Source organism: Pogonomyrmex barbatus, unplaced genomic scaffold (assembly GCF_055798465.1).
Source record: "Pogonomyrmex barbatus isolate J1 unplaced genomic scaffold, ASM5579846v1 scaffold21, whole genome shotgun sequence".
Classification (NCBI taxonomy): domain Eukaryota; kingdom Metazoa; phylum Arthropoda; class Insecta; order Hymenoptera; family Formicidae; genus Pogonomyrmex; species Pogonomyrmex barbatus.
This window is the reverse complement of record NW_028297118.1, coordinates 813,604-838,872: the sequence shown is the minus strand read 5'-3', so window position 1 is coordinate 838,872 and position 25,269 is coordinate 813,604. Positions and strand designations below refer to the sequence as shown.

Sequence of the window (25,269 nt, the reverse complement as noted above, 5' to 3'; positions counted from 1 at the left end):
TTTCAATTGGAGTAAACAAGATTCAGAAGACACATCAATTGAAATAGTATGAATGTAATAAGATTAGTACAAGACCATCATTTAAAAGTTAATAAAAACAAGTACAAGAATATTATTAAAATATCATAATTTAATTTTAATCCTGGAATTTAAATAGATTATAATAAATATGTAATAATGTTGTGCAGGTCGTTTCGGAGAAGGACCGATCAGGGAGTCATTCTAAGGATTCTCGGCGCAAAGCACAATACTCTTCGTTTTTTCAATAAAACTTTATTAAACAGTATATTCTTGCACTGATTAATTCAGACCGCGACAGATGTGACAGCAAGATAAAATTTTAACGAGTCCCGCTCCTAGCACCGGTCTCCCGTTTTTATCCTGTTCCAGGCGGCCGGTCCTTGCAGCGTAATCAAAATGCTCGTCAGCGTTCGCGGTATATTTCTTATTTCGCACGGCAGCTTTCCGCGAAAAGGCCGCGCAACTCGCTTTAGTAATTGAATAATTTACAAGGATATAAGATTAAGTAGAGCGGTTACGAAATAAATATGATTACAATTTAGCAATCGCTATCGGTTGACAAAAGTGATAATAGTCGGTGGAGTATCGCTTGCTTGCCGCAATCCGCTTCGTCAGTGGTGGGCGCGATTGCGTTCTTGGCGCTCGCGACATCTGTCCTCCTTTGATGGAAGGGAACTACGAAAGGTTTCGAGTTCCGTGTGTGTATGTGTATGTGTGTGTGATCTTCTTGGCGCTCGCGACATCCTTCCCCCTCCGGTGGCCTTATCTGCTAGTTTACATGTACTCTCGCGTAAATATAATTGTGTGCTTATTGTTTAATATAACATCATCGCGACGCCTCTGTGTGGCTATCTTTCTTTTTGGTTTTTATTTTTGTTTTTATTTGTGCGCCATGCTATTAGTTCTATTACAATTATTATTATTACGCAGGTGTCTGTTCCTATAGGATTTATTTTCGAATAAATCATTATCACTATCTCTTAGAGTTTCCCTTATTTCTTCTAGACTTACGCTTAATTTGGTTAAATCTACGGGGTTTTTAATTATTTGTCATAAGGTATCGGTTTTTGCTATCTTATTCTTATCAGTGTCTCTATTTTTTATCTCTAGCGTAATATTATATTCGGGAAGATAGCTTTGGATATATTTTATTTCTTCAGTTTTTCGCGCTTTCAATATTGCATTTGATGTGATTAATTTACAATTATCTTTTAGTTTTATTTTTTTCGTCGGTTTCTTCTAATATAATTTTTTTTTTATCTGATTTTCGCATTTAATGCTAATTTCCTCTTTATACGCCGTGGAGTAGAGTCACGCTTGCTCCTCGGTGTGTTAGATATAATATGATTCTTTTCGCAGTAATTAAGCTGTCCTGGTATGTGTGTATATATTTGCACCTCGTATGGTGCTGTTGTTTTTGCATAATGTATCGCAAAGTTCTGTTCGCATGTGTATGTGTTTGTTTCTCGTATGCAGCGTTCTAACTCTATCTCTTCCAATAATTTATAATGGTGATTCTCTTTATCTAGCAGAGATGATTTATTTTTATGTAGGTAAATACATTCGCATGGTCGTGTACAGGTAATGATATCGCCTTAATTAATTTATATGTAGGGTATGCTACAATCGGGAATCGAAAGATGGTATATACATATGGTCTATCCGAATACGTGCGAAAGTAATTTACGTTTGTATTGTTCATCAATTTTCAGTCTGGATTTTAAAGGGAAAGTATAATCCCATGATTAGTTGTGATTAATCGCTTCTCTGAGGGCTGTTATTATATGTTCGATAGATAAGAGTCGTGTCGGTATTATTCCGTTCTTCTCGTATGTCAAATAGTCTATTACATTTTTCGTGTCTCTCATTAAATTATTCATTATTGTTGTCAAGATTAAATAATGTTCGTCTACATCTACCTGTAACGTGAACTTTGCTAACTGTTGCTCTAGTCGTTTTGTAGCGTTCATTATCAGATTTTCATAACAGTTTAGCATATTTTCTAATCCGTCTAGATGTGCTATTGTGGCGTTGATTACTCTTATTTGGTTTTTTATTGCATGCTGCAATAAAAAACCAAATAAGCTTTGCCGTTAGTTCGTAACATTTGCAGTTGCTCGTCTATTAGTTTCCGATCGTCGGCGTCCATTGTTCCGAATAATATTTTGCTGACCGATCTGACCGCGTCTAACAGTCCTCGTCGTTTGTAAGTTGTTTTGTACAGTGTTTCTAATTGCGTCAGCAGCGTGATCAATTTGGTATTATCTTTTTCTATTATTCTCATAACATTTCTGCAAGTTAACTGTGCGTTGCCTATGATTTTTCCGCATTGTCACACGGTTTTTTCAATATATTCCTGTAATTGGTATCTGATCTCTAATTCTTTTGCGCTGCCTCGTCGTAACTGATGAATACTGTATTTCTTCTTTACTACTCTAATTTTATACCATTTTTATTACTAATGCTTTTGCTTTTCACTTTTCAAAAGTAATTATTCGTATGCGGTCATTTCCTTAGCTTTCAATGAATAGTTCGGTTCGCATGCACCGTCACGATTTTTCATTTTTGTTTAATTTTATAATTAACATCTGAGATTTTCTCAATTATTTGATATGGATCTATCCATGGTGCTTCCAATTTCTTTGATCGTCTTCTGCGCACTGCTTCGTCGTACAAAAGGATCTTATCTCCTACCTTGAAGGTTTTAGTATTCATATTTTTATCTGCATGGTTTTTTGCCTTTTGTTTTGCTTCGCGAATATGTTCTTTCGCTAATTTTTGTGTGGCTCGGAGTCGTTCTCTTAACTCTTGCGCGTAGTTATCATATGTGTACGATTTCGGCGGCGTCCATTGTTTCGAATAATATTTTGCTGACCGACCTGACCGCATCTAATAGTCCTCGTCGTCTGTAAGTTGTTTTGTATAATGTCAGGGCCGTAGGTAGAATTGCTCGGTGCCCGTACATCAATTTGAACGGTGTATCGCTCGTTGCTGTATGCGATGTTGTATTGTATGTGAACATCGCGTATGGGATCCATTCATCCCAATTAATTTGATCTTCATCTATATCTATGTCTTAAATATTCAGTCAGAGTCCTATGCAATCTCTCCAGGGCCCTGTTGCTTTCAGGATGGTACGCAGTCGTTTGAATTTTTGTTATTTTTAGAAGGGTGCATACTTCCCTGAACATCTCACTGACGAAGTTCCTTGATCCGTCAGTATCTTCTCCGGTTCCGAATTCGAATATTATTTTCGTAGTGAATTTTTTTGCAATTGTGTTTGCTTCCTGATCTAGTATCGATATCATTTTATTGAATTTTGTTAAGTCGTCCTGAAATAGTTAATAGGTATTTATTTCCTTTCGTGGTAACCGTGAATAGTTCTATGATATCTAGAGCGCATTTTTCAAACGGTCTTTTCGCCGTGTCGGTCAATACCAGAGGCATTTTGGTTTTCCTATTCAATTTGTTTTTTTGGCAATATTCGCACTTGGCGATATATTCTTCCATGTTTCTTGTTAATCCGTGCCAGTTGTGCGTTAATCGTATCCGATTTACAGTGCGTGTTATGCCTTGGTGTCCTCCGAGGAGGGCATTATGATATTCGTACATTATTTGTACTTTTTTCTCTTTGTTATATTCACACTCTTCTTTGTCGTTCGACGTTATTTATCTGTGTGTCGGATTTCTGCTGAGCGCATCAGCATGTGTTACCTTTGCCGACCTCATAGTCATACTCTTCTAATTTGAGTCTTGAACTGATTAATCGCGAGCCAGGATCTGTTATACCAAATCAATAATTTGTGGTCCGTGATTATTTGAAATTTTTTCCATATATAGATACGGCCGAAAGTATTTGACGACCCATACTATGACTAGCAATTCTTTTTCCGTTGTATTATAGTTCTGTTCCGCTTTATTCAGAATTCTGCTCGCGTAAGCAATTGATCGGTCTTGGCCACTGATCCTTGCGACAATACCGCTCCGATGACGTAACCGGATGCGTCTGTCATTAATATAAATTGTTTAGTAAAATCAGGATAAGTTAGAACTGGCGCGGTCGTAGCCTCTCTTTTAATGTTTCGAATGCATTTTGTTGTTCCAAGTGAATTTTTTGTTAATTTCGTTCTTTCTTGTTAATTTTCTCAGTGGCTTCGCTATCTTCGAAAAATTCTTGATGAATCTTTTATAATAACCGGCTCCTATGAAGGATGTTTTTTATCTTTTTGGGTACTGGAAAGTTCGTTACGGCCGTTATTTTCGATGGATTCAGAATTATACCGTTTTCGGAAATAATGTGATCTAGATATGTCACCTCTTTTCTTAAGAACTCGCATTTATTCGGTTATAGCCTCAGATTGTAGTTTCTTAATTTTTTGAATATTTCAATTAGTCTTTTGTTATATTCTTTTAAATTTGGTCCATATATTACGATGTCATCCAAATAGACTAGGCATTTGAGGTCTTGTAATTCGGTTAGCACGAAATTCATAAGCCTCTGGAATGTTACAGGCGCATTTTTTTAATCCAAAGAGCATTTTATTAAACTCGTAATGTTTATAAGATGTAGAAAACGCTGTTTTCTATTTTTGTTCCTCATGCATGGAAATTTGATGATATTCCGATGCTATCCAACGTTGTAAAATATTTCGCGTTTCCTAGTTGGTCTAATATGTCGATGATGTTTGGTAGTAGGAAAGAATTGTTAAATCGTTTAGTTTCCGAAAATTTACAACTATTCGTTCTCCAGAAGCGTCTAATTTTTTCGGTATTACTAATAAGAGAGCGTTTCATTGATTTGTGCTAGGGCGGATTATCTCGTCATCCAACATTTTCGCTATCTGTTTATTTACTTCCACTATGTGCTTCTCCGACAATCTATACGGTCGGACATTCACTGGCGCATTATCTGTCCATATATTAATTTCGTGTGCTACAGCGTTAGTGTGCGATAAGCAGTCATTTTCTAGATGGAAGATATCACAAAAATCTTCGCAAATCTGGTGTAAGGCTTTCCTTTTCTCGTCATTTAAATGCTCTGTTTGCAATTGTTTGCGCAATTTCTTTTTACGAGTCTGAATGGGTTCATCGCTCGTGCGGTTACTTGACACCTCCACGATATGCATGTGTGCGGCGTCTCTTGTCTTGTCAACGCATCTCGTCCTCCGTGATGAGAGGCGTTGTTATCTCTGTGGATTCTTCCGTAGTATTTATTACACTTATTGGATACACATTTTCTTCTGGTGTCACCAAACAATTTCCTCTGAACACTCCAGGTTTAGTTTTAATTGCATTTACTATTCCGATGCTATTTCGATCGGTTACTGCCTGAATTATTGTTTCGCTGTGAGGTATTAGCACGGTTTTCCTATACGGGTAAAGTTTAAAAGTTGCGTTACCAATACGGACTTTTTGCCGTGGTCGCATTTTGCTTGCTGCTTGTTTAAAAAAAAATCTAGTCTCAATATTCCCTCATAGTTTATGAGAAAAAATCATCTCTAATCATATACATAGTACGTCGTATCTCTCGGTCTCCTAGCGTTATCGTTCGCTCTTATCTTTCCGAGTATGTGTATCTTGTGACCCGTAACTCTGGTTAGAGCTAATCGCTCTTCGCGCATTAGTGTATTTCTTTTCAAATTTCTTATTTTTATTAAGGTTAGGGTGGCGATATCTAGGAAAAAAATAATATTTCCTTTTTTCGTCTCTCGAATTGACAAGGTAATCAAGTCTAACGTGGCGTTTGTGTGTGGCGTATTTACTTGTGTCATTTGATGCTCGCGTACGGCTCGCGTTATCTTTGTTTTCTTGCGTTTTCTCGGTCTCTCTTCTTCTTCATCATCGCCGCTGATGAACGACAGTTCATCGCTCTCTTATCATTGCTTATTCTGTTTCATTATTACGGCGGTATTTATTTATCACTCTTTTCTGTTATCTTGTTTTGTTCATCTTGGCTGTTCTTTTCTTGGGCGTCCATTCAGCGATCAACACTCGTCGCGCTTATGACCTCTTTTTTTGCAATACGAGCAGTATTGGTCGACATTATTTACATTTGCTGATCGTTCGGCTTCGCGACTCGTAACGGATATCTGTTTGTGTTTCGGCCTGAACGACAATGGCGTGCCAGATGACCAAATCTACCGCATTTGTGACACTCTTTCTGTAACACAACTAAACGCTAACGAAACGATATCGATACAAAATGTGATTTCGATGTCGTTATCGTAACGAGTATACTCGGTTTTATATAACTTTTTCGCAATATCCAACTAATGAAATCTCTTTTCTAACATTCCTTTCTGATGAATTTAGGAATGTGAAAATAAATTATCGATAATAAGGTTATAAACTTACAGTAAAGTGGTAAAATGGGAAATAGTAGAAGAGATAAATAAAGCCTGTGCAATGTCAGAGTAAATATATATAAATAATTTAAGTAATATATGAAAAAATATTAATAAATTACATGTGAAATTGATATTAATTAGCAGTTCAATTGACAGCAGTTCAATGATTAATTATTCATTTTGAGTGTTAAAAGCATTGTTGTTAGTGTTATATATAACAGGTTACGTAGAAAATTAATACATAATTTTTTTAAATTATTAAATATAATAAATAAATAATAATAATAAATTATTAATAATTATTATTATTAATTATTGTTCAGTGGTTAGTTTCGCCTTATATGAAGGAGCCATGTACTAAGACAGGAAGGTAGTGGATCGAACAATTCCGTTATTTTAAAGAAATATGGTTTATTCATCACGCGTACAATGAATGGTCGAGGAGAACAATATGGCTGTCGCTAACTTCAACGGTCGAAATACAGAGCGGTTCGCGCACGACACATCGGAAATCTTCTCGCGTTAATCAACGGAGATCTTCGAGAACACAAAAGAATCGAAAATCTTCTTACGAGATCGCTTCAAGTTATGGTTCTTGGTTGACCTTCGTGTACACTTTTCACGAGATCACTCCATGTTTCACGACAACTGTAGTGACGATTATTAATTTTGTTTGGAATACGAGACGATGGTAAAAGCGATATCAAAATGGAAAACGCTATCGAACTATGTTTAGCGATAGGGAGCGAGAAGCGAACGCGAGTGCGCGACGAACAATGTTCACTTGTCCTAATTTCGAGGATCGTAGAAGTGCGCCACGTCGCGAATTCCACGGAGCATGTATTTACCGCATGTACCCTATGCCAGGTACGCGTGATGTACACCTAGCTCAAACGTATAACAAACGATCCGAGATAAATATAAGGAATCTACGGCAATTTCGATTTGAACTATTCTATTCCTAAACAATTATTATTAATAATAATTAATAATAATAATAATAATAATTAATAATTATATTTAATGTAATTTAATGTTATTAAATATAATTATTTAAATTATTTATTTAAATTTCTTTTTTTTTACATAAATTTTTTAATTTTTTTTAAGTAGTATATTCCAAATATCCTTCAGCCATTTTACTTTAAAAATAAGAGAAAATCAACTTTTTATCTAAAATTTTTTATGAAAAACATTTGATTTACATTGCATATAATTCATAAGTAAAATATAACCTATATCTGTTTATTTATTTATTTTAATATTCTTAGATATTATAACATTAATAATACATTATTTTTAATTAAAATATTTTATTGTAATATTACTTTTTGCTCTTCTTAATATTTGATATGTTTAAAATAAGTTTATGTTCATATATTTAATTCATATATTAAATTATAAAATTATACTATACTTGCACACTTCCGTATTACTATTCGAAACCGCTTCGGAATTGTTGCTATTGATTGATATGTCGTTATGGCTTATCGAAGGGTTCGATATCTTAACGACAAGATTCGGTACTTTATTGATACTTTTAACATTTATCGACATTTATCGTTACGTTAAATTACAGAATACCATGTTTTATTATAGTGTTGTTAAATCTGCGTAACGATATCCCTAGCTAGTGAAACTGTCATTAAGAAATTAAGGTAGGCCTATAGAGTAGGCCTGTAGAGGGCTCGCTTCCGTCTTTGAACGTCGGAAAGAGAGGATGATGTCAATTTTACTGGAAGAAATGGAACTGAGAGAAATCGTTGGAGTTGAGAGAAGTATCGTTGGCCGTAAACCTTAAGGCTATCTCCGAAATATGTCGAGAAGTCGAAAGGTTTGATGGAGAAGAGAAGTGAAGAAGAGAAAGAGAAACTTGCAGAAGAGAAGATTTCCCGAATTATTCGATAGCCATGAACCTGTTGAGTGCTCCGCAACGCATAGGGAGCCCGAAAGGTCCAACGGTCAAAGCAAAGAGAAAAAGAAAGAGAAAGGGGAGAAGAAATGTAAGGAGAAAAGGCAGAAAATAGAAAGGATGTAAGGGAGAAATAAGAAAATACAAGGAGAAGAGACCCAAAAATTATTATTAGAGTACTATGTGTAATTAAAACTTACTGTTATTTGATTGCAATGCCGAGAACTTGGGACCTGTGAGGTGATGAAGATGGAAGCGATGTTGCCAAGAAAACTTGGTCACTTGCACTTAGTTAAAGAATATTTCGACTGACACCGACTGATAAAAAAACTGACGGACTCAAAAAGACTGCTCTGATCAAAAAAGAAGAAATGCCCCGCGTGCCTTTAAGGGCGCTCTATATATATATATATATATATATATATATGTTGAGGGAAAACATCTATACGTGCTGTTCTTCCGCGATTAGGATAATGGGGATTAGCCACTTTGCCGAATTCTAATAATTGAAGGTCGTTACGATGTAACAATACTCCTCAACAGAACAAATGTCATCCGTTTATCCGCTTAATTAAATTCTAATAACTGTAATTTTACCCAAAAGAGAAGAATCGTGCAGTCGTCATGACATAACAACTTTCTAGCATTAGAAATTTATAACAGACTTTGCGCATAATCTGTTTTTTCAGTTTGGCCGGGGTATATATTAGATGTACAAAAAAGTTCTGAGCTTTAAATTTCATACAACCGAAATAACAATTTAAATTTTATATATCTTCCTGCTCTTTTGCGATTTTAAAGCGTTGATATTTGGCGTTTGATGCACATAACCTCAAAAATCAGTAGTGTTCACGATGGCAATAACAAGATTTCGATTTTCCATCCACTTCGCGTTTCTGAAGAAAAATGCTGCTGAAGCCACTGCAATGATTTATGCTGCATATGGAGAGAACGCTGTAAGTACTACATGTAAAAGATGATATTAAAAATTTCGCCAAGGAGATTTCAGTCTTGAAGATGAATCGCGTGCTGGACGCTCTCAAAAGATTGAAAAGGACAAATTGCAAGCACTGCTGGATATAAACTCTGTGCAAACTGAAAAGGAGCTTGCAGAACAGCTTGGCGTTACGCAGCAAACCATTTCCGTACGTTTACGATGGGAAAGGTTCAGAAGGAAGACAGATGGATTTTGCATGAATTGTCCGAAGACAACAAAAATCGTCAGCGTGACACTGCACTCATTTTGCTTTCAAAGTTCCGGAAAAAAGATTTTCTGCACAAATTACAGGCGATGAAAAGTAGATTCTTTATGATAACTTTAAACGTAGAAAATCATTGGTTGATCCTGGTCAACCTTCGACATCAACACTAAAGCCCAATATCCGCCAAGAAGATTTTGCTCTGTATCTAGTGGGATTGGAAAGGTGTGTTGTATTACGAGTTGTTACAACCGGGTGAAACAATCACGGCAGACCGCTACCAACAACAATTGACTAATTTGAGCGATGCATTAGAAGAAAAGAGACCATTTACTGGCCAAGGACGTCGTAAAGTGATCTTGCTTCATGACAATGCTCGACCATATGTTGCGAAAACGACTCAGGATCATATCTTTGCATTAGGCTGGGAACTTCTCCCGCACACGGCGTATAGCCCAGACATCGCGCCTTCCGACTACCTATTCCGTTCGCTGCAGCATCATTTGGCTGATACACATGTCGTGAGATTTGAAGAGATACGAAAATGCATTGATGACTTTATCGCTTCGAAGCCGGTGAGCTTCTATCATCAAGGAATTCGCAAGCTACCCGAAAGATGGCAAAAGATCGTTGATGCAAACGGGAAATATTTCGCTGATTAATATTTTTTTGTTTGTTTTTGAATAAAGATTGAATTTTACAAAAAAAAACTCAGAACTTTTTTATACACCTAATATATTAGTAATTGCTTTATTAATTCAATTTTGAAATTTGATTATCCTAAGACAAATCTAAAAATTAGTTATCATATGAGCATTAGTTTTGGGTAAAACATAAAAGCAAAAGATAGTTCCTTGAGTAACTGTTAGATGTTCACACTCAAGATCGACTCGGAATAATTTGAATTTATTTCGAATCAAATAATAATATCTATTTTATCCTATATTTCATTTAATTACATCACTTTAAATGAATTAACTCACTTTTATTTTAAATTAATATTCCCCGGAGGGCATCTCACCCTCCGGGGTGGATACATAGAGAAAGCGGCTAGGCCGCGCGCAAAACTTAACTAGTATATGGGCGGGGGACAATAGCCCCCCCCCCCGTGCCTTGTGGGCACTAAAATTAGTATAGCTGATGGAGTCGCTTCCCGCCAGCATACGCATCTTATAATTAGACGATCCCCCAGCTTGCATGCTGGGGGGATAACGCAAACTAATACTTGGCAACCCTCGGGGCATATCACAGCTAAGATAAGAAGATAAAAGAGACCCCGAAGACGCGCACGCGGCAATAATTAATATATTTAAAATAGATAATAGTCAACGCGGCACACTCACACTCGCTTAAAATACAATAAGGTTTACGCGGCACTCATACTCGGCATTCATGGTCCCACAGAAAAAGAAAATAAAATAATACAATAGAAATAAATAAAAATACATAAAAAATAAATAAATAAATACAAATAAAAACATAATAAAAGAAACGAGACTAACAAAACAAAAAAGAGATCTAAAATAACAACGGCCCGGGCAATAAAATTGGCGAAATAAATAAGTATATAAATAAAAAAGTGTCCTGAGAAGGAGGCGGGCAGGAGTCCACATAGCTCACAAAAAATAATAAAATAATAAAAATAATAAAAATAAAGAAAAAATAAAAAAAATAAAAATAATAAAGAAAAAAATATATACAAATAATTAAAATGATAAAAATAAATTAGAAAAACGGCTGTACTAAAATGCGGACATTGGCCAGTCCTGCCCGCTTAGATAAGGGAAGGCCAAGACGAAGACAAAAATAAGTTATGCGGTATTCACACTCACGGATATACGCAGCGCGTCGCAACTTCTTCATCAGCGACGATCCAGCGCCGGCGGACGGCCCGAGGCGGCGTCGCGAGCATTCCATCGCCAGCGGGGCAAGAGGGAGCTTGATACTGGCGGATGCCGGACACGTGCTCCACGTAGATGTCCCTAGACCAGCGGATGGTATCCGAGACGATCAACCGCCACATCATCGAGGTATACGGACCGCCTATCCGCAGCACCCTCAGGCCTCGTTTCTCGGATTCCACGACCCGAGAGCACCGACGAAGGCCGTCACGAGGACACGGTACTCCCACCGCTGAAGTTCCTTAGCCAGGGGAAAGTACTTGGCGATTTTCCTCCTCCTGGCTTCCTCGAAAGACATCCAGCGGTTTTCAAAGGACATCGTAACATCGCATATGACGACACTCTTGGAGAGCTCGTGCCTGACCACAAGATCAGGTCGTAGCCCCCCAAGTTTCCCGTCGATGCCCTCAATCCGCTGGTTGACTCGTTTGTCACCGGGCAGACGGCAAGCCTTCCAGAGGCGGTGCAATACGGCATTGTGCCTCAGCTGTATTGCGGCAGCATGGACGCCGCAGTGACCGAGCACATGTGGTAAGGTCTCCGATACTTCCCCGCAACGCCGACAACGCTTGTCGCCGTCCCCAATGCCGTTGTGGGGAAGGACATCGAGACGAGCTCGATGTATAAAGTGCCAATCGGCGAAGCGGGTGAAGCTGCCGCCGCGAACGAAGTGATTACTCACTGGCACTCGCGACGACACCTCGAAGACTTTACCTTGATCCGATTTACTAAGCAATCGCTTCGCATAGTGCTCAGCTGAGCGCAACCGATTCACCACCTGGTTACGCGCTCCAGGTGGGATCTTAACCGCGGCACTTCTGGGCCCTCGGCACTCGACAATCATCTCCTCGGTCTCCGGCACCCACCGCCACCGCAGAGACAACCGCTCGGACAGTCTTTGCGCAGCATTCCGCGCCCTCGACCAGAGAGATTTTTCTTCTCCGCCCCTCAGCCTTCCTTCCTGCGAGCCAGAAAAGAAGGCGGCGATATCCTCGCAACTAGGGGCGTGGCCGATCCTGCGCTGAACCACCCTCTTCAGCGACTCCCAGGCCAGACGCCTGACGGTGGCATCATCAGCTGTAAGCATACGGAAGTGTGCCACCGATAGGACGCCAAATCAGCCAACGGAAGCAGTCCACATCCCCCCCATCGCGGGGACATGTAGACGCGCTGGCACGTTGGGGGAGATTCAGCCAGGATTTCGCGAGTCTCCGGATCGCGAGAGACCGGAATAGGTAAGTAATCAGAAGGCGTCATGTCTGAGCTATACGCCGCGTGCGGGAGAAGTTCCCAGCTTAACGCAAAGATATGGTCCTGAGTCACTTTCACAACATGTGATCGAGCATTGTCATGAAGCAAGATTACTTTAGGACATCCTTGGCCAGTAAATGGCCTCTTTTCTTCTAATGCATCGCCCAAATTGGTCAATTGTTGTTGTTGTTGTAATACAACACACCTTTCCAATCCCACCAGATACAGAGTAAAACCTTCTTGGCGTGGATATTAGACTTTGGCGTCGATGTCGAAGGTTGACCAGGGTGCCAACTCATGATTTTCTATGTTTAGGGTTATCATAAAGAATCCACTTTTCATCGCCTGTAATTTGTGCAGAAAATCTTTTTTCCGGAACTTTGAAAGCAAAGTGAGTGTCACGCCGACGATTTTTGTTGTCTTCGGACAATTCATGCGGAACCCATCTGCCTTCCTTCTGAACCTTTCTCATCATATGTAAACGTACGGAAATGGTTTGCTGTTTAACTCTAAGCTGTTCTGCAAGCTCTTTTTCAGTTTGCGCAGAGTTTATATCCAGCAGTGCTTGCAATTCGTCCGTTTCAATCTTTTGAGGGCGTCCAGCACGCGGTTTATCTTCAAGACTGAAATCTCCTTAGCAAAATTTTTGTTACCATCTTTTACATGTAGTATGACTTACAGCGTTCTCTCCATATGCAGCACAAATCATTGCAGTGGCTTTAGCAGCATTTTTCTTCAGATGAAACGCGAAGTGATGGAAAATCGAATATGCTCTTTTGTTATTGCCATCGTGAACACTACTGATTTTTGAGGTTATCATCAAACGCCAAACCGTATAGCATTTTAGAAGGCCAAATGTCAACGCTTTAAAACTGCAAAAGGGCAGGAAGATATATAAAATTTAAATTGTTATTTCGGTTATATGAAATCTAAAGCTCAGAACTTCTTTGTACACCTAATATATATATATATATATATCGTATTAATTGGCAGAATTTATATGCACTGACTATGTGCATATATACTAAACTATACGAAAATTGCTTTGTACAAAATATATTCGAATTCCTTTCTAGAGGCGGCATCCCTTTGATAGCGCCGCTTCCGAAAATTTTACCGAGCGAGCATGTTAGCTGTCACCATAAATCAAATGATTCCTGGAAAATAAATTCGCGAGCATGTTAGCTGTCATCGTAAATCAATTCTTGGAAAGAATAATTAGGGTTTCTTAGAACTTAGAGGTGATCCGTTCTAGAACATGCAATGCAACCTCTGATTTTCGAAGGGTATATAAGAAATGTCGGAGAGCGCTCAGCAGAGCAGTCCGAAAATAGTAAGTGAATAGTTAACATTTCAAGTGTAGTCTCCTAAAGAAACGAACTGTCTCCTTAATGAGAACTTAGTCTCCGGAATTATTTTGTAAGTTATACCTTATTTTGTAAGTTTGAACTTAGTCTCTGATACATATAGGACTTAGACTCTGATACATATTTGATAATTTGATTTAGTCTCTGAAATATTTTAACGTCTCCATATTTAGAGTATTTTTTATTCGGCTTATAACTTATAATAATTTGAAATACAGCTGCTATTTTGATAAATATTTGGAGAGATGATTAATATTTTATTGCAAATAACTGAGAATTTGAAATACTTTACATATTGTTGAGTCTATGCATAATATAACAGCAGTCGATTGACATTTTATTAAGATTTAAACATTGTTGAATCCATTTGAAATATCAGAGCACTTACGATTTAGTTTTTGATTGAGTTGATATTACGTAACCTAATTGCATTCTTGAAATTATTCCTCACCAGCTTGAATAATATAATGAGATTGCAAATGAGACTTAAGTTTTGTCAATGATTTATTGTGACACATTCATGCGATCGTTCAATCATAATTATTAATAAACCTGAATTATAACTTGAAATTTATCAATATTTCACTTAAGCAAAGCAGTTGAGTAAATTTAGTGCGCGACGTGTGATCAAACAGAAGAACATACTTACATACGCGCAAGTCGATTGGTCCCTTGAGATATTTTCCGCCAATAAGCTTCGTTGCCGATCCGTCTCTTCAATAGAGCGTAAGCAGCCGTCATGTACGGATAGATATGAGTAATCCTCTTGATTATCTGTAAGTTTTGTAAATTATAAGCAGTCTGTATCGTTGCAACTTTCAATTGTAATGCGTCTGTGATGTATCGAGGTTACGATATAGGACGCAACCACGATACAGATTCGTAAATTGTTTTCTTGTATGATAAAGCATATTTTACTGCATGTATAAAAGTACTTTATTGAATTGCATGTACAATTAAATGAATTATGTGAGTAGTGACTTAAATGACTCAATAATTACTAATCCTTAGTGATCGTAAGTGAACGACAAAACTCTAATCTCAAAACGACATAATCTTAAGGCAACATAACCTCTCTATCTTGTGTGGCTGTAATATAATGAAAATTGATAAGAAATCGTAATGTTAAACGTGTTGAACAATAATTACGTATAAAATCGCTTAAAGATACTACTGATTATCAGGAAAGCATTATTTTCCTCATCGGCTAAAGATATTATTGATCGGTAGTTAATACTATTATCGTTAGTCAGTATTTTTATCAGCGAATCGTCGGTAATTTTAATTTATCAATTACTTTATTAATTCGTATAGAGCAGCGCTCGGAATTAGTTGCACATTTTGATCCGATTTCGAAGGTGACGTCCACAGTTCCCCCACTATCGCTCGAGTTTCAACGGCCGAGCCAACGAACGGCTGTGCCTCAAGAGCGTCGCCGTATGAGAAACATTCCATCCGTATGTCTTTCATCCTAAATTGTCAGATATCTTTGCCAAATTATTTTTAATTCCATAAATAAATAAAATGTTAAATTTTTATTAGTATGTAGTACATAGTATTATTAATATAATATATATATATATATATTTTTTTTCAGAATAATATAATTGTGACAATAATCTATATATAATTAGTGTTTTGATAATAGCTTTCCACATCACCTATGAAGTACTATTGTTGATGCGTTTTTTTTTAAATGGTTTCCCCAGGCCTACTCCACTATAAATGAAAGACGAGAATGATAAATATCATTTCCTTGTTTGATAAGAACATTTTAAAATATACAAAATGAAATGAGAAAAGAAAGAAAAACAATAATTCAAATATTAATTTGATTTTCTTGGTTTACATGATTTAATTGATACATCAACGGACATTTTAGCAGAATCAACTCGCATCAGCGAGGATAATGATGCGTCACTTAAAGAAAAACGTTTTTCTGATTTTATTAGTTTCATTTTAGAAAAAGAGCATTTGCATAAATATGTGGACCTAAACATGAAGAAAATTCGAAGACTAAAATTTTTAAGAAGAGGATAACACGATGTATCTAAAATTTAAAAAAATTCAAATCGTTTTTCTGATCGCGCTTTCAAAAAATATCTGATTGCAAATCACAAAATTCTACCTGAAATTCTAGGCTTTGTTCCTCGATTTGCACAGTAAGAAGATTCTCAAAAAGTTATAACGATACCCAACTCACCCCCCTTAATTATTAATAATATTAAAGAGTCCCCGACCGATCAACCGTCGGGGCGCCGACACGGCGATCCTTCCGCGATCCCACTGTCGTGAAAATCCCGTCGAACAACGGATGCGGCAAACCAGAGATCACGCGGCTTCACGTGCGCGCTGCGTGGACAAACACGCACACGGTAAGGTCACCGCCGCCGGCCCCGCTATCGACCGCGCCACCGAACATCCTCGCGGAATTCCCGAGCGCGTTCGGCGAATTATCGCGAGGATTCCGGCAAAGGCATCCCCCGGAACTACCCCGATCCGAGTTCGGCCGACCCATACCCGACGATTCCCGACCGACGGCTGGCTCGGGTATATTAAGCGACTCCGAGAGATAATCGAGACCTATCTCCGGCGAAACAGTAGCCAGTCTAGTACTGCTCTCGATACTCCCAGTCATCTCCAAAAGCGATCTAGGGCTATCTATCGTGCCAGGAGCTTCTGGCCGATCGCTCCTTTAATCTACAAGCGCACAAGTTATTCACAGATTGAGGAGCTTCTCAATCTGAGCTCCTCAAAATAATAAATAAAGGAAAATAAGCCCTTGTGCACACCTTCCATCTCTGACGATCGAGAAGCAGGGAGCTTCTTGCATTCGAAACGTCATAGCACGAATCCCTGACAAACTATACACGCAAACAGCTGATCCGTCACAACAAGCCGGCCGAAAACCTCGCGCACCGTCGCGCCCGCGCCGCGCCTACCGTGAACGCGCCGAATTCGGAGAACCGACCGCGAGCAGAGCGACTATACAATACATAGAAACCGCGCTTCTTTTCACCGTACCAACGGCGAAATTTCGAAAGATACTTGTAAATATTGTACATACAAAAAACCGCAGTCAGTCAGAACTGTAAATATAGACTTAGATATATATAAACTAAAGAGGCTCACGATATTTTATTTCTTTTATCAAATCCTGACCATACCCGACCGACGCTATCCTGCGAAACCCGATCTACGCGAAGCTAGAGACGTTTTAAAGTATTAAATCTTTTCGAAGTGTTTCAAAGTCACTGAAATGTTTATCAAATTGACTCATTATGGATCAATGAAATGAAGTTGATTTTTGAAATCGCAATTTGTGCTATGTTCTTCAAAAAGAATCTGACAAGAAGGGGAAAAAATGAAAAACATTATTTTCAATATGATTTTTAAATACTATTAATTTTTTACGAAATGAATCGACATGACTAATTAATGGCGAAATAGTTTGTCTTTTGTATTTATAAACATCTCCCTGAGAACTCGAAAACTACAACCTTCTCGATACACTAATTTTAATCCCTCAATCAAATTACATTTCTCCTCGTCCACATATTTTGAATACTCATCTAAATTATATATGTCTTATTATTATATTATTATATTTATTATTATATATGTCTATAAACAACATGTCTTTTAATAATAGAGGGTTGATAATCACATAGAAGACAAGTAGTTTTATTACAAATAAATGCAAAAAAATGTTCTTCCATTATCAAAAAATTGTTGGTATTTCTGCTTGTTATCCATTCTTCACGAATTCAGAGAATCAATTCGGAAAAATACAATTATATTTAAATAGAACAAAGATAATATTCATAAATATTATTACTATTGCACGTTATCAAACACTATCACCACAATAATATATAAAACGCTATCACATGTAGCATTGTCACAGAGAGAATTATTACACATGTCTCATTTATAAATTTTCTGTTTTCACAATACAAATTTCACAAAACTATAAGTTCACACGAGATCTGTATGGCACACGTTTCACTAATGAGACCGTTAAGAAACAGCGAAGGAGATAAAACAATTGCAGATCGCGCGTGGCATGAGTACGCGCCAAAGATGAACCGCGTGTTTTATCTTGTGTGAATATTTCAAATATAAAGATAAAAATTGCTATTTATGAAATAATACTAAATGATATTAGATAATAATATTATTGATGCTATAATAATATTAAATATACTTATTATATGTTATTACACTTTGTGTATAATGTAATAATAATATTAAATGTACTAATGCTTATATATTATTACACGTTGCTTTGCGTATAACGATCCGTTCTCGCCAGGCGTATCGATTTGTTCGGTCAAACCCTGTGTTACGGCCGCTGCGGTCGCCTGCCGTAAGGGTCGTAGCTTTATCCACTTGGTGAACCGGTCCTGCACCGGACGAGCAACCATGTATGCCCATTGAGCGGGATAGCGGCCCTATAAGATCGACCGTGATCTTCTCCCAGGGTTCGGATACATGTGGCGGGTGGGAAGGAAACCGGTGGGGCGTTCTTGGGTGACTTTGTGGGCAAGGTAGTTTTCGCAATTTCGCACATAGCGGGTGATGTCTATGAACATCCCGGGCCAGTAATAGAGGCGAGGCGTTCGCGCGATTGTTTTGGCTATGCCTAAGTGTCCGGCGGTCGGTTCGTTGTGCATGCGGTGTAACACCTCGGGTCAGCGCGGCACGCACTCTTTCCATTGATCCGCGACCGGTGTGTCGCGGAAATCGGTCGAATGGAAGAAGAGATGGTATAAGCGGTTCTGGCGGATACGATAGTCTCGAAAATCATCCAGTTTTTCATGGACTTTTTTAAATTGTCGACGGTACCATGGGCAAGCAACACGGGGGCGGATAGTATTGATAGCGGGGCGGATAGTATTGATAGCGGGGCGGATAGTATTGATAGCGGGGCGTCTGGAGAGGGCATCTGCTACGCGGTTGAGTTGGCCCCGACGGTATCGGATGTCAAAAACGTATTGTTGGAGTTCGAGTGTCCATCGTTCCAGCCATCTCGTCGGGGATTCCGCTGGAGCCACCGGAGGGGGGCATGAACGGTCACGACAGTAAATGCGTATCCTTCTAGGTAGCTTTGCATGGCGGATTCCCCATATGACGGCTAGGCACTCGAGCTCGGTGGCGCTATAATTGCGCTCAACCCAATTTAACGGCTCGCGTAAGCTGTTATGCATTCTCCCTCCTCGAATTGCTGAGTTAGTACGGCCCCAAGGCCGGATGCACTCGCGTCGGTCTGTAGCACGATACGCCGGTCGAAATCCGGCATACTAGGATTGGAGCGGAAGTGCCCTCATGCACTTGATGAGTGCCCATTTGAGTTCCTGGAAGGCATCGTCCTCCTCTGAGCCCCACCGCCACTTCGCGTTTTTCTTCGTTAGTGTAATCAAAGGGGCCGCGAAGGAAGAGAAATTCGATATGAACCGTCAGTATCAGGAGGCCATTCCCACGAATTGTCTTATCTGTCGAATATTCGTGGGTGGTGGCCATTGTGAGACCACGTGAACCTTGTCTGGATCGGTTCGTATGCCCTGTCGGTCTACAATGTGGCCCAGATATTTATATATTTAATTCATTCACGCAGAAGTGATTTATCGAGGTTCAGGTGGAGGCGGGCTTCGCATAATCGGCGAAATACTTCCGTGAGATGTTCGAGATGGCTCTCAAGCGTCGGACTGACTACGATTATATCGTCTAAGTATACGAATACATGCGGTTTCAGCTCAGGGCCTAGGACGTCCAGCAGGCGTTGAAAAGTAGCCGGGGCGCAATGCAATCCGAATGGCATTATTCGAAATTGCATTAAGCCTCGGCTGAGAACGATGAAAGTGGTGATGGGACGGTTGTCAGATGACAAAGGTACCTGCCAGTACCCTTGTTTAAGGTCAAGAGTGGATAAGTACTTGGCCCCGCGAAGCTTGTCCAAGGTGATCGTTATCTGCGGCAGAGGATACGCGTTCGGTGACCTCGTTAACTTTACAGAAATCGATACAAAACCGTGGTTTAACCATCCTTTTTTTTGACGATTATCACCGGTGAGCTCCACGCGCTACTCGATGGCTCGATGATTCCTTCCGCCTCCATCTCGCACACCTCATCGTCGATGATGCGTTGCATCGCGGCGTTTCGGGGTCAGATTGTTGTTTGATCGGGAAATCGGTCTTAACGCGGATGATATACAAGATTTTATCGGTGGGGCCGCGAACGTTGCTGAACTTGGCTAGCTCGGTGGACAATTCTTGTAAAACGCGGTTTTCTCACGCGGTTCGTGTTGCCAGTCCCGGCGTAATAGGCTACTCGTAGTACCGTGGATGCGTTTCCCGGCCGCGGATGACAATCTTTTGTCAAAACACCGTCTTTTCCGCATTAAGAACAGAATTTTTTCAGCGGTCTTTTACAGTTAAACCGGTCATGTCCGCATTGTTTGCACCGCCAACAGGTATTGTCCCGGTCGTATGCGGATGCGGTGGTTGCAATATTGGCGATTCCCCGGTTATATTGTTTTTTCCCACTTTCTTCGTGGGTGCAGACTTTTTGAATATCTTCGTATTCTTGAGCTCGGTCCGCGAGGTCGTGTATGTCGGTGACGTCAGTCGAACGTACATTTTATATTCGGCGCGCATGTTCTCGAATAATCGGTCGACTTTTTCTTGTCGCGAGAAGTTTCCCGCGCGGCGCATCATGGTGAGTACCGCGGTGGAATATTGTTCAAACGTTTCGTCGTTTCTATCGACGGTCCTGAATTTCTCGTGTTAGGCGAGCCTGGAAGCGTTTTGGCAAATATTATCGTCGAAAAGCGTGCAAGAAATCTCCCCACATTGCCCATTCGCTCATGTTATTGCAGTACCAAGAGAGCACGTTTCCTCGTAATATTTCGGGTAAACCGTCTAGCATGGATGCATCGGTATATCGGTATTGTCGCTGCAGTTTCGAGATTCATTCGAGAAAAGAGAGAGGGTCACGTCCATCGAAATGGCACCTCCACTTTCTGATTTGATTCATAATTTTCGCGTGTATGAATTCATCTGCCGCGACGGATGGTGCTTCGAAAAACATGGACGGATTTTGTTGAGGATTCGGTTTTTTGGGTAGCCATAGTGCTTGGCTCTGGCGGAGCTGACGGCGTAGTTCGTCGAGTGTATTGGCCGGTTCGATGTTTAGCAAGCACACTATACGAATTGCCTCCGCTTTGGAAAGAGTCTGTATCCAACTGGTCATTTAACTTTTATTAATTTTTAACACAGTCCCTGTTCGGGCGCTATATAACGGTCCGTCCTCGCCGGACGTGTCGTGCGAATTCGGGTGCGCGGACGTGCTCGTTGGTTGCAGGGTTCGGTAATTAATAAAAGTGTGTAACTCGGTTGTTTGGTTAAAAGAACGCGTATTTATTCGAATCAAACCAGGTGAATACACAATGGGTTCGCCGGGCGTGCTTACTGGCGAGCGTGATATACGGCTGGCCGTGAAGTTCTTGGTGCGCACGAAATATGCGCGACGTGTACGGAGTGCGCGATGCGTGCGTCGGAGCGAGAGATTGGCTCGTGTCGGGGCCTACTGGCCGCGTCGGCGCGCGATTAATCGAGCGGTGATTCGGCGATAACGTCGACGGTGCATGCCGCGTTACTCGGTATTTTCGCGCGGTCGATGTGTATTCGAATGTTAGGAGCGAGAATGTTCGCTCCGCTTCGTGAATTCTGCACGAGAGACAAGTATGCTTGTCGGGGACCGTGTGCTCATGTATTCATTTGGCGCGATTGATGAGAATGCTCCGTCTCGGAGCTCGTATCGTTGATAAGGAAGCGTTGAGACTGAGAATGCTCAGTTTCGAAGGAAGCGAGAGTCAAGTATGCTTGGCGAAGACTGAGAATACTCTGTCCCGTTTTTCTCACTTGGTGCGGATCTATGATGCCGGATCTATGATGTCGAGTATGCTCGGCGGAGATCAGGAATGCTTGTTCTCGGTTTCCCGGTATCGGTCGGAGATGTGGACAGATCGGAAGATCGAATCGGTCTGGTCTCTTTATCCGGATTCGACCGGGTTTATATATCCGGCCGCATTTGGTATTAACAATTTAGTAACAAACAGCGCGCGGGTCATCGGCGGAGCTCAGTACGTACGTGGCGACTGCGTGCTCGGTTGCGCGCGCAACCGTCGGTATGTTCGGTAAGTTGAGCGCGCGTGTCGGTCGGCGTGTTCGGTAGCGGACGCGCGGCCTGGTCGCACTTACAACTTGGAATGATGCGCAGGAGGTGTATCGTTACAAGCGAAATGTAATAATATACTTGTAATTATTAATGTCTTATTTCTTTGCTATTATAATATAATAATTCTGCTACTAGATTTATCTGAAGAATGGACTGTAAGCAAAAATATAACGTATAACTTTTGACAAGATATGAGAAAATATCTTTTTATTTATTTTTTTTATAATAAAACCATGTTTTCCACGTAATAACCAATTCTCTTTTGTTAAAAAATAGGTTTTTCAAAAAAATTATAATAATAAACGTTTAATAAGTATTTAAAAATATGAGCCAAAATAATAAAATGCAAAAACGTCAAGTTTTCCAAAATTTTAGAAATTTTTATTTTAGTAATTATTTACATTCTATAAATTGAAATATTTAAAATATTAATATTAATTACAAATGTTCTTTTGCTAAAAGTTATGAAAACAGGAGGATGTTTAAGCTATGCATCGCTATCCTCGCTGATAATACAATTCTTAATATAAACAAGTGTTTATGGATATATCCTTAGTAGAATCGTACAAATGATCCAAAAAACCAAATTAATATTTTTATACAAATTGATTGTTTCTCTTTGTTTTTTTGATTCTTTGTTTATTATATACGATTTAATACATAAATTCTATATCTTACGGTATAGAAATTTGCTTTTGCAAATTAAAATATATATTCGATTTTTTATGAAACAAATCTATTGAAAAAATCACTTAAAACGTATATGAAATATTTTATGGACGATATGGAAAGCTATTATCAAAACTATTATCAAAACTTTAATTATTATAAGTTATTGTTAAAACTATTTTTATGAAATGTATACAGAATGTTTTATTTCAAATGTAATAGGTCAAATATCTCAAAAAATATGAAAGATGTGAAAAAATGTTTCAGACAAAAGTTTTATAGGAAAAAAAATAACATTATTAACTGATAACATTATTAATTAAATTGTAAATAGTGTTCTACTTTCGAGATTTTTTATGGTTATTATTTTTTTAAATGATATTATTTATTTTTTGTTATGCAATGATTCCTCTAGTTTTTTTGAAAATAAATATATTGTTGTAGCCAGACCTACAACTAATAATAAAAGTAGTCCGCAACAAAAGTAGTCCGAATGAATCTCGGAAAAAGTCTCGGAAAGAAGACACAAATGTGTGATCGCCGAAATTGCGACCAATCTTTCGAAAGACCGCAGAAATGCATCGCGCGAGAATATTGCGAAAAGCCTATCAGCAAATTCCTAAATTTGATGATCGAACGGAGCGTGATATTGATCAATCAATATCACGCAATCGATCGACGCAACCAATCGGAATGCTGATCGGGCATCGATCAATCTATATAATCGGTTACACAAAGCGGAATGAGGAGAGTCAAAATTATAAGTCGTGCGGAATCATTATTATAAAAGTCGCGCAAGATATTACGGAATTCCGTCGCGAAGTTCACGCGAGCCATATTATCAGCAGCTCAGGTGTCACATTCGGTCGTCAGCCGCCAGAGTAACGCAAGACGCGCCAAACCGCCCGACGATGCATAAACGTGTGTAAAATATAATCGTTATAATATCAAGTATTTATGCACTTGTTAAAATAAATCAATTAAAGAAAGTGTGTGTCAGTGATTTCACGAGGACCCCTACATTCCTTTGATCCTGCTCAGAGTTCCAACTCCTTAGACTTGACGAATCCAACTATCCCGAATATTAATGTCATAGCCCATCCGAGGTACAACAATATTAAAATACAAATATGAAAAATCAATAGTTTACGAAATATTTCGTACTTTATTCTATCATTTTGACATAAAAAAATAAATATTTTGTAAACTAATCATTTTCTGGTAAATGTATTTTAATAATTGTACACAGAACAATGAGATAACTTAATTGATAAAGAAAAACACATAGTTGTTTTCCAAAAAAGTTATGCATTTTGCAGTTTGCAACTACACATGTTTTTTTGAAAAGCACTGGTATTTTCTTTACCTCACTTGATTTATCTCATTATTCTGTGCAGAAAAATATTAAGATACGTTCACCAAAAAATGATTAATTTATTTTATGTTTTACGTCAAAATACGACGGAAAAAAGCAAAATATCTTGTAAATTAGTAACTTTTTGTGCCTTAATATTATATATATAATATTTTATATCCAGAATAAGAGGATTATATAACAAAAAGTATATGATTTCATTTGAAAGAATTTGGCAATTATAAAAAAATCTCGAAAGTGGCGCTATTTACAAATTGATAATGTTATTATCTTTCCCCCTCGAAGCTATAAAACTTTTATCTGAAATGTTTTTCCATATTTTTTATATTTTTTGAAATATTTGACCTATTACGTTTGAAAAAAAATATTCATAAATAAAGCAAAATATAATATATTAATAATAGAAAATTCAACATTTTATTTATTTATAAAAATAATTTAGCAAACAGATGTTTAAATGACAGTTCGGGACGAAAGGCGCATGGATGGCATGTTTCTCATACGGCGACGCCCCTAAAGCACAGCCGTTCAACGATTCAGCCGTTGAGACTCGAGCGGTGGTGAGGGAACTGTAGGCGTCGCCTTCGAAATCGGATCGAAATATGCATTCGAGCGCTGGTATAGAGTATAAAGAATAGAGTCAGAACGCATAATTATTATATAATTATCTTTCCAGTAAGATTACTCTTGTAATTGAGGAAGATGCGATTCTAATAAAGAGATTATTGTCAAGTTGACGATTCTAAGAGCAAAGTAATTATTCTATTTTTATATCTCATGCGTCTTTAAGAAATTATTAACGGGAAATTATTAACGGGAAAATAGATACAAAATTGAAAAAGAAATTACGGGACGTCACACCTCCCCCCTATTTTTGAACAAATTCCGATTATTATATATTCGAAGGAATTTGTTCTATCTTTTCGATATGATTCGATAGATCCTTATAAGAATATGGTTCGTGTATAATTACGTGGGAATTATTTTCT

General features: G+C 38.6%; 1 protein-coding gene across 5 annotated transcripts in view; it reads right to left on the bottom strand.

Moving 5' to 3' along the window:
• The window catches only part of LOC105423092 (uncharacterized), a 203,730-nt gene that overhangs the window by 160,283 nt on the left and 18,178 nt on the right, over positions 1-25,269 (bottom strand). For 4 of the 5 annotated variants that reach the window (XM_089078201.1, XM_089078200.1, XM_089078198.1 and 1 more), the window contains 2 exons: positions 14,648-14,772; positions 875-13,788 (listed from right to left, as the gene is read on the bottom strand). In XM_089078201.1, the coding sequence (XP_088934327.1) occupies positions 11,538-12,467 (930 nt within the window). In that variant the 5' untranslated portion in view covers positions 12,468-13,788; positions 14,648-14,772 and the 3' untranslated portion in view covers positions 875-11,537. Of the gene's footprint in view, positions 1-874; positions 13,789-14,647; positions 14,773-25,253; positions 25,268-25,269 lie in introns of those variants that run through there. The other variant, XR_016139529.1, reaches the window with a different exon arrangement.